This window comes from Papilio machaon, chromosome 3, assembly GCF_912999745.1.
Source record: "Papilio machaon chromosome 3, ilPapMach1.1, whole genome shotgun sequence".
Taxonomy (NCBI): Eukaryota; Metazoa; Arthropoda; class Insecta; order Lepidoptera; family Papilionidae; genus Papilio; species Papilio machaon.
In genome coordinates this window covers 4,738,874-4,756,133 of record NC_059988.1, presented here as the reverse complement: position 1 = coordinate 4,756,133, position 17,260 = coordinate 4,738,874, and the positions used below count along the sequence as shown (strand labels likewise).

At 33.4% G+C, this 17,260-nt stretch overlaps 3 protein-coding genes across 3 annotated transcripts; 1 reads left to right on the top strand and 2 right to left on the bottom strand.

Moving 5' to 3' along the window:
* Positions 1-1,909: 1,909 nt before the first annotated feature.
* On the bottom strand, positions 1,910-7,907 carry LOC106712471 (exostosin-3). Its single transcript, XM_045686260.1, has 10 exons — positions 7,762-7,907; positions 6,948-7,073; positions 6,188-6,699; positions 5,809-6,111; positions 4,734-5,742; positions 3,819-4,018; positions 3,630-3,731; positions 3,074-3,248; positions 2,564-2,668; positions 1,910-2,370 (listed from the first exon to the last, which is right to left on the bottom strand). Exons 1-10 carry the CDS (start codon positions 7,879-7,881, stop codon positions 2,266-2,268), a joined length of 2,757 nt encoding a protein of 918 aa, XP_045542216.1. The 5' UTR covers positions 7,882-7,907; the 3' UTR covers positions 1,910-2,265.
* Positions 7,908-10,241: 2,334 nt separating this feature from the next.
* LOC123723524 lies at positions 10,242-11,648 on the top strand. Its single transcript, XM_045686488.1, has 2 exons — positions 10,242-10,330; positions 10,570-11,648. Exon 2 carries the CDS (start codon positions 10,783-10,785, stop codon positions 11,461-11,463), a length of 681 nt encoding a protein of 226 aa, XP_045542444.1. The 5' UTR covers positions 10,242-10,330; positions 10,570-10,782; the 3' UTR covers positions 11,464-11,648.
* A 97-nt stretch (positions 11,649-11,745) lies between these two features.
* On the bottom strand, positions 11,746-17,020 carry LOC106712442 (zinc finger protein 521). Its single transcript, XM_045685838.1, has 2 exons — positions 16,853-17,020; positions 11,746-16,387 (listed from the first exon to the last, which is right to left on the bottom strand). Exons 1-2 carry the CDS (start codon positions 16,965-16,967, stop codon positions 12,168-12,170), a joined length of 4,335 nt encoding a protein of 1,444 aa, XP_045541794.1. The 5' UTR covers positions 16,968-17,020; the 3' UTR covers positions 11,746-12,167.
* Positions 17,021-17,260: the final 240 nt, after the last annotated feature.

Here is a 17,260-nt window from a genome sequence, read left to right as displayed (position 1 = left end):
AGATATGATTTCTTTTATATGTTATGTTAGCACAATATTAAGATAAGGTACCAATTATACTAAAATAACATCAGAATGTATAATAAAATAAGTAAAAAACGCATGTTTTATCTGTGAATAAAGTATATTATTCAAATTTGTCATGTATGAATAAATTTTAATAAACATATTTAAGAACGCATTTTTTTATTATCTACATATTTTCCAACAGGTCATGTAAAAGTAATAAGACGGTAGTTTTTTTTTAGATATTTTATTCGACACTTACATTTTGAAGCCACGGGCACAAAATTAGACGAAATAAGCAACGTAATCAAAAATATAGCACAATACAGCGACGCGCACGAAACTAGCGGAAACGCAGTAGTACTTTTGCTAATTTATATAATTTCGTGCTCGCACCCTCAGTCTTTTATAATTTGGTTAAAAAAAAACATATGATTAATTAAATAATCTCAGCGGATAAATTGTTTAAACTTTCGTGTGATATAATAATAAATTAATTAACAACGGCTTAACTCCGTGACGGCGCCGACTAATTTCGGACCCGTCGTGTCCTAGTCGGTGCCGTCACCGGATCATACATGAGTTACCGTTCTTAATTAATTTATGAACGGATAAAACTAAAAAAGTCAGTATATTACAAAGCCCATAATGTACTTGTGTGTATTATGAAATGTTAATATTACTATTTATATTCATTTATTTAAGTTATTTTATACATAATATAATTTACAAAATTATTATAAAAATAAAATTAAATAATTAAATAAAGCTTATAAAGACGAAGTAATATATTGTGTTTCCATAATAACTATTAGCAAACTGATCAGACTGTATCCTTACATACCTATAAGCAGATATGTTTAATGTTAAAGAAAAATAATCTCAAAAAATATGTTATTAAAAATAAAATTCAAGTCAAAAATATGTAAACTCGCGCTTCACAAGCTGAAAAGCTGAAAACTGAAACCTCTCAGTGACACCACCGTCAAGAGTGCGCTGTCATATGACATCTGTCAAAGTTTTTAAATCATTCTCGCATTTATAATTAAAAATTAAATATCTATTCCTTATTGACTGTGTTAAATTAAAAAAAAACAATTTTACAATAGGATATATCTTTAAAAAAATACTTATTTTCAATTATTATTTTTTTGTGAAATTTGTGGTAAGTCGTTACTATGACTACAGTCCATAGTACTCTGTGTTTAAATTTAAGCTAGTATTTATATTTAATGCTACTGTGATCATGCTGACATCTACAATGAGTAGACTCGAATCGTTTAGGCTACAGGTCAAAATGAGAAAAACATTAAACCCTTTTTCCACTAACGCCACGTCTACTAAACTCTTATTTCAATAGAGCGGCCGCTACTGCCATAAAAATAGCCAGTCGCACATAGAGAAAAAAGGATCTTAGTGTAGTTGGATCACTCAGGTAAAAAGTGATTCCAGATTTAAACCTATAAATACACCGGTGTATTTTCACATAAAAATGGCATTAACTATATACATATTTCGATATCTATTCAATTCCTTAAACGTTTTTATCCACATACATAGAATTAGATGAGTAACAAAAGCAAACAACAAACATTTATATTTTATACATCATGCATTACATCGCAGATTTTATTTCAGCATCGCAATTGTTCATCGGTTTATAATATCTTCAACTATATCAATCTTATCATTTCCTTTGGTAAATTTTCTACTAATCACATAATTTAACAAATCAAATAATTCAAAACCACATAATATATTATTATATTAATAGACCTCGTGGTATAATCATGCAAATGTTTCTTGTATTGTGCTATAATATATACAGATGTGAAACAATATACAAGCTTAGATTTTTGCACCATTTTCATTTTTAGTTATTTTAATCTGTGTTCAAACGTATATAACTGTCATATCGTGAAATTCCATTATCTTTACACATGTATATTGTTGTCTTACATTTTTCAAATAAAAAAAGTGAGATGACAAGATGAATTTATACTCGACCACGGAAACAATTTATGGTCAATCAAAACATTTCACTAGATCATAATATTTTAGGATCATTTGCTACTACAATTAAAAACTTTCAAAAGACAATTTACAATATTTATTTGTAAGATTGTTGATAAACAGAGAGTTGGCACGTCTTGCAGTAAAGTACTCTTGTACCCGACGTGCCAAGTAAAATTTCTGGTGTACTTTACAATTTCGATTATCTTTAAACTTACGCCATGTATCGCTTAGCAGATACCTGTTTTATATGAACTTGAAACACTTCTGTTTGTCGTGAGGTATCCGCGTCTTAAACAGAACCGAGTCAGCGCGAAACTGCGTCGAAAGCAACGGCGTGTAGCCCATTACCTGTAAAAATTTAATTTATTTTAATAATATAAAAGCATTTCAATAAGGATTTCATCGACGTTGACCCTTAGCAGTATGGAAATAAAGTTGAAAGTTGAATAAATTTTTCTGAAAATGTAAATGTTAGTTCTCCTTTTTGCACGAAATATTTATAAATTTATTACAAGCTGATATAAAAGAGTGTTGTTTGTACCTGAGAGAAGAACTGTATGCACTTGTGTCTCTCGTGGAAGTGCGTCTCATCGGCTGACAAGGTGACGGGACAACCAGGACATCGGAAAGTCCAACGTGATGTCACCTATATCAAATTAAAATTACTACACACGTAAAGTTCACTGGATCGCTGACATGAGACCGTAAATTCAAACAATTAGAGGGTGTACAATTATATTTGTATAATATACTTTCTAAAAGGACCAATTTCCAGTTATGTACCCATTTTTTGTACTAGTAATAAAATTTATGTAATACTGAGAAAATAAACATATTTCGTACACGTGATGTATTTGCGTTGCTGAAAACGAAAAATCAATTTTTAACATTTTTGTCCGTCTGTATGTCTGTACACATGGCCGCGTTTGTTTGGGAAAAACTCTGGAACGACTGGACTGATTTTGACGATACTTTGACAGGAAAGTAGTTGTAGTATTTTTAATCCTGAAATGTGGAAGTTGTGGGCAAACACTAGTCTGATTTAACTTACTTTAACGGGTGGTTTCCTGGTGATGTGAGCGACGAGGAAGTTCATGGCGATGTCCTCACAGTTCATGTAATGGTCCACGTAGTCTCGTACTGCGGCGGGCAGCGCGCGCCAGTACGCCCACAAGTAGTAGCGGTGTACGAACGCCGCTCCCGTCAGCACCATGCTCAGCTCGCAGCTGCAACAATACCATTAACTTACACAAATCTCACTTATATTTATATATCAGTAACCACTTGTAATCGGACATAATCAGTCCACAAAAATAACTGATAAAAATATTTTTTTATTTACATTTAAACAATTGAACTATGTTCAGTTTCATTTATAATATAAATTTAGATGATAAATCTATACTAATATTACGCAGAGGAATGATTTGTTTGTTTGTTTGCATTGAATGGACTGTGAAACTCATGAACCTCCACTATCCGCAGGTGACATAGGTTATATTAATTACTAGATTATTTTAATTCCACGCGGACGAAGTCGCGAGGAAATGCTAGTCGTTATATATAGGTCAGGACGTTTTAAATCGTGAAAGTAATACAAATTTTACCTATAATTCGAATTGTAAAGGAATCCATTATTGAAATTAAGATCCCAGGCGTGATATCGGCCTGGAAACCCGACGATTCTGTCGCGATGTTCACGCCACACTCTGTAGAAAATGTTCAGTTATTTATTTTTAAATACTCCATACTTTATTACTATTCCTTAAGAAATATTTACTTTAGAAACGGGTTACCTGAATGCAAAAATGATCTCATCATGTCTGAGATGTGCATCATCGTCAACGCAGAGCACGGCCTCAGTGTCAATGACGTGGTAGGGCAGGAAGCGGTTGTTGAGGGAGTTTCGAGCCGCGCGCACCACAGCCACGGGCGCACCGCAGTCCGGCCACGCCGCGGCACTCGGCGGTGTCACACCATTCCATACCACTACCACCTACCACAACGGTTTCTTGTAATAAATAAACAAGCGCTTAACCAGTCAAGTTAATAATTGGTCGGAAACACTAACGCCGGCAACTTTCATTCCTTCTCAGAGTCTTTGAACCTAATAGGTTATCGGAAATATAGTGGAAATAGAGTCTAAACTTATACAGTAGAATGCAATCACATCAACAGCACGGCCTGCACCGCGACTGTTATTCCTTTATTAGTTTATTCCATTTTGTTTTAATCTCTAATTTATTAATGTAAAATACAGATGACCATTTTTTAAGAATTCTTCACTTACAACTTATAACTTTACAAACCTATACATTAGTCTACTACTGTTTCAAAACTTTTAAAAGCAAATAATTGCATGTGAAGTTGTAAATGTTACAATTACTCGAGGATGACACAAATTATCAACATTCTTTCTATCGACATTTTCACTCCGTTGTATTTTACATGAAGAGAAATCAAGAGAATAGTTTAGCGTTTGAATGAAACATTCCAACATTAAACGTGATACGTATAAGTAACAAAGTTACAAATAAACGTAACCATACTGTTCTAATTTTTTTTAATACACAACACATTATAGAATTAGGTAAATCTGCAGTAACAAAATTTACTAATGTTGCACATGTAAACATGACAAATGTGAGTAGGTATTTATTAAAAAAATTATTACCTGATATAAAACACAAGTTCAAATAAAAATAACTAACCTTATTTAAATAGGGTAACCCACGAAGACGTGCGAGTGCCGCAGCTAGCACCGTTTCTCGCTCGTAGGTCAATATGACGATCGTAAACTGCTCCCGCGGCCGGTCTCCTCCCAGAGCCTCGCTGAACTCTTTACCGGACCCACCGGCCCCCGCGCCTATAGGTCGGAAACCCGCCGCTGAACCCATGTACCTGGCCTCTGACGTCACCGGAGGGTCCCAAGGTAATTGTGGATAGAGTGCGAAGGGCTCTCCCCATTCATTCCACATCTCGTACCCGTGCAGCAGGGCCAAAGAATAGTTTCGTCTGTACGCTGGACTCGGATAAGGGGCTTCCAGAGGACCTAATGTTTCCTCGGGTTCGGCGTCTACCGCTGGTGGTTCCAGCTTCGGTGGAGAGAAGGAATCATTGAATGCGGGCGCACCCATAATCGGTGCTGCTGGCCGCGCCGGTATGTTTAGTCGAGTACGTATCGTCGCCAGTAAGGAATCCATACTCGCTTGTACCGAACTCAGATAACGTTCCCATAAAACCCTGCCTTGCCTCCTGAATGCTAGTAGATCAGAATCCGACAACGCTCGCAGAAGAAAATGCAGTTCCGTTACACGCGCTTTGGGCAATGATAAAACAGCTCGACGCCAATCGAGCACCTCATCGTACGGTAACTTTGTCCGATCTCCGCCTAGAATGGCCGGGATAGCGCCCGAACGTAGCGCTTCGTAAAGTCTTGCTTGTAATAACGCAGTCGTAGTATAACTACTATCACCTGGAGCTAATATCAACACGAAAGTCGAATCCCGCAAAACGGATCGTCTCGATCTATCTGTTCCACACAACGCCCAATCGCCGATAGATTTCAACGAGCGCTTCTCGACAGGCGGATCGCAATCGAATTGCAAGTAAAATAAATCAGATTCGGGAGCCATGCTTGCCATCTTCTTTAGGTGTTCTATTAAATAAGTATCATTGTCCTTTTGAATCGAATTAGTGGGCGATTGTGAACCCTGAAAACTAAATGTCGCTTATCAATGTAAACAAATACTCTAATACGACTTATGAAAGTGATAGGAGACATACCTGAGAAGATACTTTCTCCTTGCCGGGGCCATGGGCGCACAGTCGGACCATACATCGCCGCCAGGTGGGCCGAGCGCCGGCGGGGTCACCAGGTCGAATCCTGCTCGAAACTGATTCAACGTGAACGTCGATTGAGCGATCATGGCCCTGCCTGTGGATGCTCCGGAGAAAGCGTCGCCCGAGCCTACAGATAGTTCCCGTCTCGCTAAATTCAGTAAGACATGATTACGACCATCGCCCCCCCAATAAGGTAAATTTTTGATTGCGGTTTCATTTAATAATTTATATGGCTCTAGTGTCGACCTGAAACACCATGAATAGTTTAAGAACAACAAGTACAATATATTAAGTACCGAGATAAAAAGCTTCATAAACTTACGAAACTGCTTTTTCGAATGGGAACGATTCTCCGACTAGAACTAGATATACACAAGCCTCATTGGGATTCTGTGTAAGATGAGCGTTATATCCGAGAGTCTGCCGCAGTGTAGTTTTAAGGAATCCATCTACTTCGGCACCTGCTAGCGGTGAAAAGATATCGGGATCGTAGAAATAGACAGGAAAACCTGAAGTTAGCGAACATCGGGAATGATCAAAGCAGGAATGCATTCGACAGTTTATCTCCGAAGAGTGACTTATTGGTGGAAGTATGGGTGGAGGTTGTGAGGGTAGTATGAGAGCGGGAGGTGCAAGCTCAGGTGTGTCGCGCCGGATCGCCTCGAGCTGAGCGAGTCGCGCTTGATCTGCGGAAACCCGTAATCGCTGCAACTCTGCTGTAGCCCTTGCATATTCAGCTTTGACATTATCAGCTTTTGTACTTGCAGCTGCAGATTCACGTTGAAGTCTCCCACGCTTTTCTTCTAATTCTCGGAGTTCGGTAGACACTGAAGCCTAGAGTAAGTAATCTTATTAAGTTTTGTACATTTGGTATTGGATATGTTATGTGTGGGATATGAAATGTCATGTAGTACTAATTTCATATTTAAATTTCAGAAAAAGACAAGTTTATATTGAATTTTTAAAGTTTCTGAATATTATTTCTTACATTTAATGAGTTCATATAAAATATGTATTATTTGTCTATTCAGACAAATGTCTGGATATCATACTAAGTCCATATTATTATAATGTCTACTTACCTTAATTCTAAGCATTTCTTCTATTCTTAATTTAAGATCAGCTACATTCATTGTTGATATATCTCCTAGAGCTTCTAAAGTATGCCGCATTGAATTGCTTCCTAAAGCAACAGATGCAGTTTCATACTGAAAATAATTAAATTTTGAATTTGTATGTTGTATTAATACTTAAAAATGTAAAAATATTAAAAATAGTGTGTTTATCATTTTACTAATAACAATAGTCAACCACGCGGGCCCAGTGTGGGTTGGTTGACTTCACACCATATCTTTGAATTTCTTCTCAGATATGTGTAGGTTGCATCACAATGTTTTCATTCACCGTAACAATATCAGATAAAGGTACATATGTAAGTAGAAAATCAAAAAATACATTGATACATGGACATAACAGGACCTGCAGGTTACAAGTCAAGTGCTGAACCTCTAAGCTACCAACGCTCAAATATTGAACAATATTAATCATCCTTATATGGAAGCTAGATAAGCTACTGAATTTTTTTCAGCTCTTAAAACTATCACAGAGAATCAGCACATATCACGTGATTATACTATAATTTTAACATCAATTTTTTTGTATTTAAAAAATCAAACATGAATAATACTACCTCCATGACACTTTAATACAGAATATAAATTAATTGTGACTTCACTATAGCAAAACATACATATTAATACAATCTCAAGTCTTGTTTCTAGCCCAGTGGAAAATAATCCATTAATCCATGAATGGAGATCAATGTTACCTCGTGGTTTATAAGGAAAATACAATTTTTAAAATAATTTGGTTAATGATTAAATAACGAAATATTACCTTAGATAAATAATAATGTGTAAAAAGCGGCACGACGAAAAGAATAACAGAAACCATTACAATAACACGAGACAGTTTTATATGACCCAGCCAAAGGCAGGCACGCTCGTAAAGAAGCATTTTATTTTTTTCTTGATCAAATCTAATATTTCAAATAACAAAATTAACTCATTTTCACAGTGGACTACTTTTATTCAATTATGAAGCGGCAACGAAATATAATTTTTATGTTTATTTTATTCATTTTACTTTGACATAATGTCATCCAAATGTCAAATTTACGTCAAGCTAGCAAAGAGCATAAAAAATAATACAAGCTAGTTAAACCTCCGTGAAGTTGGCCCCCTCACTTTAATTTTTTTAACTTTTTTTTTACGCAAATCGTTTGAGAATCGTTTGAGAGGGTTTGAGAGAAAAGAAATATCGTTTGAGAGTTCCTACTTTCTCCGTAAAAACAATTTCAAATTCTAGTGTGAAGTTGGCCCCCACACTTTACTTTTTTTTCTTTTTTTCAATGCGAATCGTTAGAGAGTCGTTTGAGAGACATTAAGAGAAAAGAAATATCGTTTGAGAGTTTTTACTTTTTCTGTAATAAATATTTTAATTCTGGGCATCGAAAGTTACAAATCGATTTTCCTTTTTTTCCGAATTAAATATGGCAATCATGCACTTGGACGTTTCAAATTTATTGTGTAGGAAGAGAATGGTAAGAGAGTGATTGAGAGAAAAGAGAAATCGTTTGAGAGTTAATACTTTTCCTGAAATAAATATTTAAATTTCTGAATCGAAAGTAACAAATCGATTTTCCTTTTTTCCGAATAAAATATGGCAATCATGCACTTAGACGATTCAAATTTATTGTGTAGGTAGAGAATGGTAATAGAGTGATTGAGAGAAAACAGAAATCGTTTGAAAGTTAATACTTTTTTTGAAATAAATATTTCAATGTCGGAATCGAAAGTTACAAATCGATTTTCCTTTTATTACGAATTAAATATGGCAATCATGCACTAAGACGTTTCAAATTTATTGTGTAGGTAGAGAATGCTTAGAGAGTGATTGAGAGAAAAGATAAATCGTTTGAGAGTTAATACTTTTTCTGAAATATATATTTCAATGTCGGAATCGAAAATTACTAATCGATTTTCCTTTTTTTCCGAAATAATTATGGCAATCATGCACTTAGACGTTTCAAATTTTTTGTATAGGTAGAGAATGATTAGGCAGTGATTGAGAGAAAAGAGAAATCGTTTGAGAGTAGATACTTTTCCTGAAATAAATATTTCAATTTCGGAATCGTAAGTTACAAATTGATTTTTCTTTTATTACGAATTAAATATGGCAATCATGCACTAAGACGTTTCAAATTTATTGTGTAGGTAGAGAATGCTTAGAGAGTGATTGAGAGAAAAGAGAAATCGTTTGAGAGTTAATTCTTTTCCTGAAATAAATATTTCAATTTCTGAATCGAAAGTAACAAATCGATTTTCCTTTTTTCCGAATTAAATATGGCAATCATGCACTTAGACGATTTAAATTTATGGTGTAGACAGAGAATGGTAATAGATTGATTGAGAGAAAACAGAAATCGTTTGAGAGCTTTGAGAGTTAATACTTTTTCTGAAATATATATTTCAATGTCGGAATCGAAAATTACTAATCGATTTTCCTTTTTTTCCGAAATAATTATGGCAATCATGCACTTAGACGTTTCAAATTTTTTGTATAAGTAGATAATGATTAGGCAGTGATTGAGAGAAAAGAGAAATCGTTTGAGAGTAGGTACTTTTCCTGAAATAAATATTTCAATTTCGGAATCGTAAGTAACAAATCGATTTTCAAAAACTTACAAATCTCAAAAATTGAAATATATATTTAAGAAAAAGTATTAACTCTCAAACGATTTCTCTTTTCTCTCAATCTTTCTATTACCATTCTCTACCTACACCATAAATTTGAATCGTTTAAGTACATGATTGCTATATTTAATTCGGAAAAAAGAAAAATCGATTTGTTACTTACGATTCCGACATTGAAATATATATTTCAGAAAAAGTATTAACTCTCAAACGATTTCTCTTTTCTCTCAATCACTCTCTAAGCATTCTCTACCTACACAATAAATTTGAAACGTCCAAGTGCATGATTGCCATATTTAATTCGGAAAAAAAGGAAAATCGATTTGTTACTTTCGATGCCCAGAATTAAAATATTTATTACAGAAAAAGTAAAAACTCTCAAACGATATTTCTTTTCTCTTAATGTCTCTCAAACGACTCTCTAACGATTCGCATTGAAAAAAATAAAAAAAAGTAAAGTGAGGGGGCCAACTTCACACTAGAATTTGAAATTGTTTTTACGGAGAAAGTAGGAACTCTCAAACGATATTTCTTTTCTCTCAAACCCTCTCAAACGATTTGCGTAAAATTAAAGTGAGGGGGCCAACTTCACGGAGGTGCTAGTTAAAGCCAAAACAAAGTTATAGAGTAGATGTAGAACGCGAGTAGTAGATTTTGCATAGTAAAATTACGGGAGTCTCTTAATTACCTATTAACAACTCTGAATACATGTTGGTTAACAACAGTTGACAAAACGAATAAAATAAGTACAAGTACCGCAATCACTTACCATGGGTTTCTGAGTCCTAAATCTCTGTATAAAACATATCGTCATCCCCGTCATTATCTTTGACAACAAAGAGATAGCAATATGTTTTAAACGGAGATTTAGGACTCAGAAATTGACGGCTAGTGCCACATTTAGGGTTGCTTAATGGTTCCTTAAGTGCTGGTAATGCTGGTTCGACAGGGTTGCATTTTGTCACCAATGCTGTTTAATTTGGACTCGGAGGCAATAATGTCAGAGGCACTGCATAATTTGGACTGTGGAATAAAAATTAATGGACGCAACATTAACAATCTGAGATACGCCGACGACACAGTACTTATAGCATCCTCCCTTCAAGATCTGCAGAAAATAGTTGACCGGGTAAATGTGTGCAGTGAAAAAACGGGTCTTTAAATGGACGTCGCGAAAACGAAGCTCATGGTTGTATCGAGAAAAGAAGTGATTGACGACTGCATATATATAGCGGGCCAAAAGCTGGAGAGGGTGCGGAAATATAAATATTTGGGTACGTGGTTAAACGAAACTTGGGACAGCGATCAAGAAGTCAAGACCCGTATCGAAATAGCACGCAATGCATTTGAAAAATTGCGTAAAATTTTCTGCTCTCGCAGCCTTAAAATATCTTTGCGCATTCGACTCCTAAAGTGTTACATCTGGTCCATCCTTCTCTACGGATGCGAGGCTTGGACTATAAAAGAAAACCTCAGGAAAGGTATTGAAGCGTTCGAGATATGGGCCTATAGACGGATGTTGGCCATAAGCTGGACTCACAAAGTATCAAACGAAGAGGTTCTGCGACGGGTTAATCAAAAACGGGAACTTTTGCAGACCATCAAGATGAGAAAAGTATCTTACCTCGGCCACGTGTTCAGGCACGACAGATACGAACTCCTCCAACTCATCTTGATGGGAAAAGTCCCCGGTAAAAAGAGTGTTGGTCGCAGAAACGAACAGAAAGAAAGGTGTGTGTTGCGCAACATCCGAGAGTGGACAGGGGTTACGAGTGCCACCCAACTGTTTCGCCTCGCAAGAGACAAAATAAAATATGGAGAACTGATCGCCAACCTTCGCTAGTCGAAGAGGCACATCAAAACGAAGAATGGTTCCTAAGGAAGATGAATCTAAGGGTTTCCTTAAGTAACTATTAAACACGGTCGTTACTATCGTATTTGTAGTGGAGTTGTGGTAAACCATAACTCCTACTACTAACTACTTTCGTATTGTTTATAAATGGGTACAACAATAAAAGTATTTGATAGAAAAGCAATATTTTTTTTATTTCTTAACAAACATTTTGCTTTAAAAATAAAGTGAATAATTACTATAAGTACATATTAACATTATTTGTGGTGGTAAATCAATAACAAAGAATCTTATTAACTAAAGACATATTTAACTGTATAGTTATACGAGAAATTCAAGGCAAACATACAATTAAAAGCATTTTTAGAAAAAAGAGATAAACTAGTAAATAAATAGTAATGCCTTGTATTAATTCCTATTAACTGTATTACAGTTGGAATAAAATAGATATTTGGTTAACTAAATCTAAATAAAAACCTACATAAATCAATGCACTTCCAAAACTCATAAAAACTTGCCGAATTTTAGTTGTAACACGAAGATAACAATAGCCTGTTAATTATTTACTAATGATAACAATGAAGACAATCCTTGCTTTGACCTGAGCTTGCTAGGTCACAAATGAGACAGATAGCGAGCCTATTAAGATATCAAACCTTGCATTATTGTGCAATCGGTACTCATTAGGTTCAAGATTATTTTCGATTCTTTTTTATTACATCAATTATATCAAATTTATAAGTAATGTCTTGGTTACCATGATGTTTCACTAAATGTTTAAATAATACATTTGGATTGAATAAAAGGCCGCATTTCGAACACTCTTGCCGAACATTAATTTTATGTTTTAAACCGCACCACGTACTTTGATGCGTCGAAGTAGAACTAAGATCCAGAAAATGGATCCCACAAACACATCTATATAGTTTCGTAGTTACTATTTTTTTCTGCACTGTATTTGTATTTTGTAGAACCTTTGTAGTAGTTTTATTGGTTTCTATTACATTGTTTTTCATAGAGGTTGTAGCAACATTACAGACTGTATTTACGGTCTTTGTATTGTCGATGTCTATCAAAGTAATATTATCAATTACGAAGTTGCTATCGGAATTGTGAAGTGCGTAATGGTTTTTTAATTTATTTTTTTCCCAATAAAGTCCGCAGATGGAACATTTCGACTTTGAAATACCCGAGGAACAAACATGTTTACGAGAACTTTGTTCATCTCTTATGCATATTTGGCACTTTTTACATTTATAAATTTCATAATCATATTTTTTTCTTTTAGACGGACAATCTTTGTTGGAGAGTGGTTTGCTATCATCATTTTCATTACCTTGGCCAAAAACTATAACTTTCATATTTTTGGCAACAAATGTATCCATCTGTTTATGTTTACCTAAATGTGAATTAAAATCTTTAGAATATATTAAAAGTCCGCATTGGATACATACTTTTAAATCTTTCTTATCACATAAATGATCGTCTTGTTCATGTTTGTTAACAATACCATTACATTTTGCACATTTGTATAAAGTAAAACAATTTTCTGTATAAAGGGCACTGCTTAAATTTTCGTCCTCTTTTTTATTAAACAGTATGATCCTATATAATTTTAACCCTTTAAACGGTCGTTTATGAATTTCTTCGTGCTTTGACTTAAATGCTCGTGAAACAAAAGGTATGGAACATATTTTACAAGTGTGGTTCCGAATTGTACGACAATCAGTTCCAATATGTTTGATCAGAGTCTGTGGATCAATAAAGCAATTACAAATGTCGCATTTATATAATGTTACATCACAAGATCCTTCTTGAATAATTTGCATTTTAATTTTATTCTCATCTTTGTACATCGACTTTTCTACAATATTTTGCATTTGCGCTTCAGGAAAGGAATTGAACGTTTTTTTAATCCATGCTTTGTAATCCGACCTAAAACCATGTGTATCAAAGGAGATAATTTTTAATTTGTTCTTATCGAAGTTTTTTAAATGAATTTCTTCATGATTCTTGTATGATTTTGCATCCAAAACTAGATTACAGATTTTACACATGTATTCTGGTGCCTTTATTTTATCGGAATTTAGGTGCTCTTGACAATGTTCTATGACTAAATCATAATTGCTTAAAGACATATGGCACTGTTTACATGAATATATCATTAAATTATCGTTTGGTTCGGAATTTGTTATTAATTTATTCGATATCTCAGTTGTATTGGTCACTGATTTGCAATGGCTGGAGGTTAAATCATGGTAATTCATATGTAATTTATATCCTAATTCAGAAAACTTCAATTTACATGTAGAACATGTAGTGAATTCTTCAGCACCACAACAATGTCGTATTACACAATTCCTTCGAGGAAAATATATTTCACAACCACTGCATTGTGGAAATTCAGGTAATGGGGGATTTATTAACCGTTTACTTTGCAAATCATAAAATTCGAAATCTTGGAGTGTTAAATCTATTTTCTTGGTATGTAGTCTTGCGTGCGAAGATGTATTTTTTCGAGGATATATCAAGCCACACAATATACATACTATTGGCTCATCGTTATCTCTACATTTTGAGCTTTTATGTTTTATAATAGTGTGTTCATTAACAAAACATTTACAAGTTTTACAATAGTATACTTTAAAAAATTTATTTTCCTCTATTGATGTGTCATCACTTACATTTCTAATTCTTAATTCTTTCTTGTTTACTATTATATCTATATTGTTAATTTTATTCGAATCCTGTATGTCTTTTTTTTGCAAATTTTCATTTTTTTCCAAGACAAATTGTTCAACATCTTTAAATACACTTTGGCATAGGGCATCTTTATTTCTAATTTCATTAGATTTCAATGTATCTACAAATGAATCCTGGTTCAAGGTATTTTTCTGTATGAGATCCGTTTTCACAGTAATGAAACCAGATGATAGAATATTTCCCCTTCCATGGTGACTGTTATGTAAACATTCGAGACTACTGTCTATCAGAATACCACAAAACTTACATTTTACATGAAAAAAAGAAACCGTCTCACACACTGGAAAGTGTTGCAAATATTTATTTTCATCAAAGTGTACACTACATTTTGGACAATTGTATAAGATTAAAGATGGTGTAGATTCAGAAATACCATAAACTGTAAAATCATTTGTAACTGAATGTTGCGCCATGTGATCGTTTTCATGACTTTTCTTGAAAATACGTTTACATATGGAGCATTTCCAATTAATCAACATTTCCATGTGACTGACATGATCTATGGCAACTTGAGAATTTAAAAAATGTATATCACATTTATTACACCTGAACAAGGCAGACTTCAAAATATATTCAACATGGTTCTCTTTGGTTTCTAAAATGGGTAAGGTGTCTTTATCATTTATTTTGTTAAATGAGTTTATTTCAACAGATGCTTCAATGTCAGAATTTTTATCAATCTTTGGAAGGCTAGATGGTTTTATATTTTTAGGAATTTTGCACAATAACATTTTTTTATGAATTTTTCGAATATGTTCATTATACCTTAACACATTTGAATATTCAGATGAGCAAAACCTGCACTTGGGGTCATATGACATTTTTTTAGGTGAAGCGGGGTCTTTAATTTTATGTTTTTTAAGCATATGCCTTTTAAAAAAAATTACATTTTTAAACCAGTAAGAACACATATTGCACCTGTATACAAAAGATGCTGATTCTTTGGAACATAAAGCATCACTTTCACTGATCATTTTATCAACATTTTTATTGTCTTCTATTTCTTGGTTGTCTTTAGTGTATAAAATGACAGGGGTACCTTCATAATTTACTTTGTTAATTAGGTTTGTATTAACAGATACATCTTTCTCTGACTTTTTACTATGTTTTGGAAGGCTTGGTGGTTTAATTATTTTTACCGAGGTCTTGGACACTAACATATTTTTATGAATTTTTCGAATATGTTCATTACACCTTACAACCTTTGGAAATACAGATGAGCAAAACTTGCACTTTTTATCATATAATATTTTTTTAGGTGTAGCTGGGTCTTTAATGTTATGTTTTGTAAGCATATGCCTAGCAAATATCTTGACATTTACAAAACAGTAAGAACATACTCTGCACCTGTAAACAAATGTTTCTGATTCTTTTGAATTTATAACATCATTTTCATTGATTACTTTTCCAAAATTTTTACTATTTTGTTTTTGCAACATTTCTTTTTTTTCTGAGATTGAATGTTCAACATCTTTGAATATACTTCGGTTATTTAAGGCATTTTTATTTCTAATTTCATTAGTTTTCTTGGTTCCGAGTGTATCATATAAATGCTCAATAAGAGATTGTGCGTTTGGAAATATTACATTGCAATGAAAGCAAGACCCAGCCGGCTTTGGCGAAATTTTACCATTTACATTTTGGATTCTTTTTGAGGAATGATTATTTCTTACATGTTCATTTAAGTTGGAAATGCTTGTAAATGTGTTATTACATATGTAACATGTATTAACTGAAACATTGTTAGGTTGTGTTTTTATAATTTCTGAATAAATTTCCGATGTGTTTGTGATTGGATGCAAATGATAGGAATTTTCATGAATTTTATAAGCTTCTTCTGTAGGAAAGAGAATTAAACATAATTCACAGTACCTTCTACAGTTGTTCAAGAAAGGTTTTATATTTTTCAATAGCACTGTTGTATTTTGTAAACTTACAGTATTGTTTGATACATTTCTTTTAGATAAATTAGATCTGTCTTTATTTGGTTTTGATCCCAATATTATTTTGTTTCCTATAAATGCTGCAGGTCTATTACATACATTAAAGTCTTCATCAATATTTTCTTCCAATGGCATAGAAGTATTATCGCTTAAATCTTCCAATTTGGGATCAATATAATCTTTTGAAGCATTTTGTTCTTCAATTGACGCTGAAAATATTAATTGAATATACATAGTTCAAAACATGAATCATGAATTACAGGAAACATGTTATCTCCTTAAAATTCACAATGAAGTAATGGATTAAAATAAGTTCTTTGATTAAATAATAAATATAAGGTCAGATCATGATAAAAACACAGCCAATTGGATTGAGAACCTCCTCCATTTTGAAGTTGGTTATGTTAAATATACATAAGCATTAATTAGAGAAAACAGATTCACAAACTTTTGACTTTCTCTTGAATGGTTAAAAAAACATTACACCCTATATGTTATCAAGAATAATATAAACAAACAGATGGTGTCATATACTGTAAAGTACTGCTCACTTGTGTAAGTGTATTACTTTCTTAAAAAGTCCTAAACATATAAGCTTTGTTATACATATGGTTGTGTAAAAGGTAAATTTTTAACTATTCAGTTATAAAACAATTCATACTGTATATACTAACTTTCATCGTAGTCACCCAAAACTTCTTGTTTTAGTTTCGTCAAGTCAGGAAATATACTTTTTATTACAGGATTGTCCAGTACATCGTGTTCTTCAATGTCAATTTCATCATCCATTTTTGCCTGAAAACCAAAAGGAAACAGATTAAATTTATCCTTTTCGAAACCAAAGAGTGCCTTAGAACAAATATCTCAGCTAAAACAAGCTTGTGACTGACTTGACGAAGCAATGACTTGATTTACTAAATACTCAGATCTTTATCTACCTAATGAAGTTTTTATCCTTTTTGTAAACTATTTAAATAATATGTTACTTGTTTCTGTATTGTACAAATACTTGTACAAGTATAAACTTGTTATATATATTCTTGTATTTTTTAAATGCTCAAATGTTTAATTAAAATAAGAAG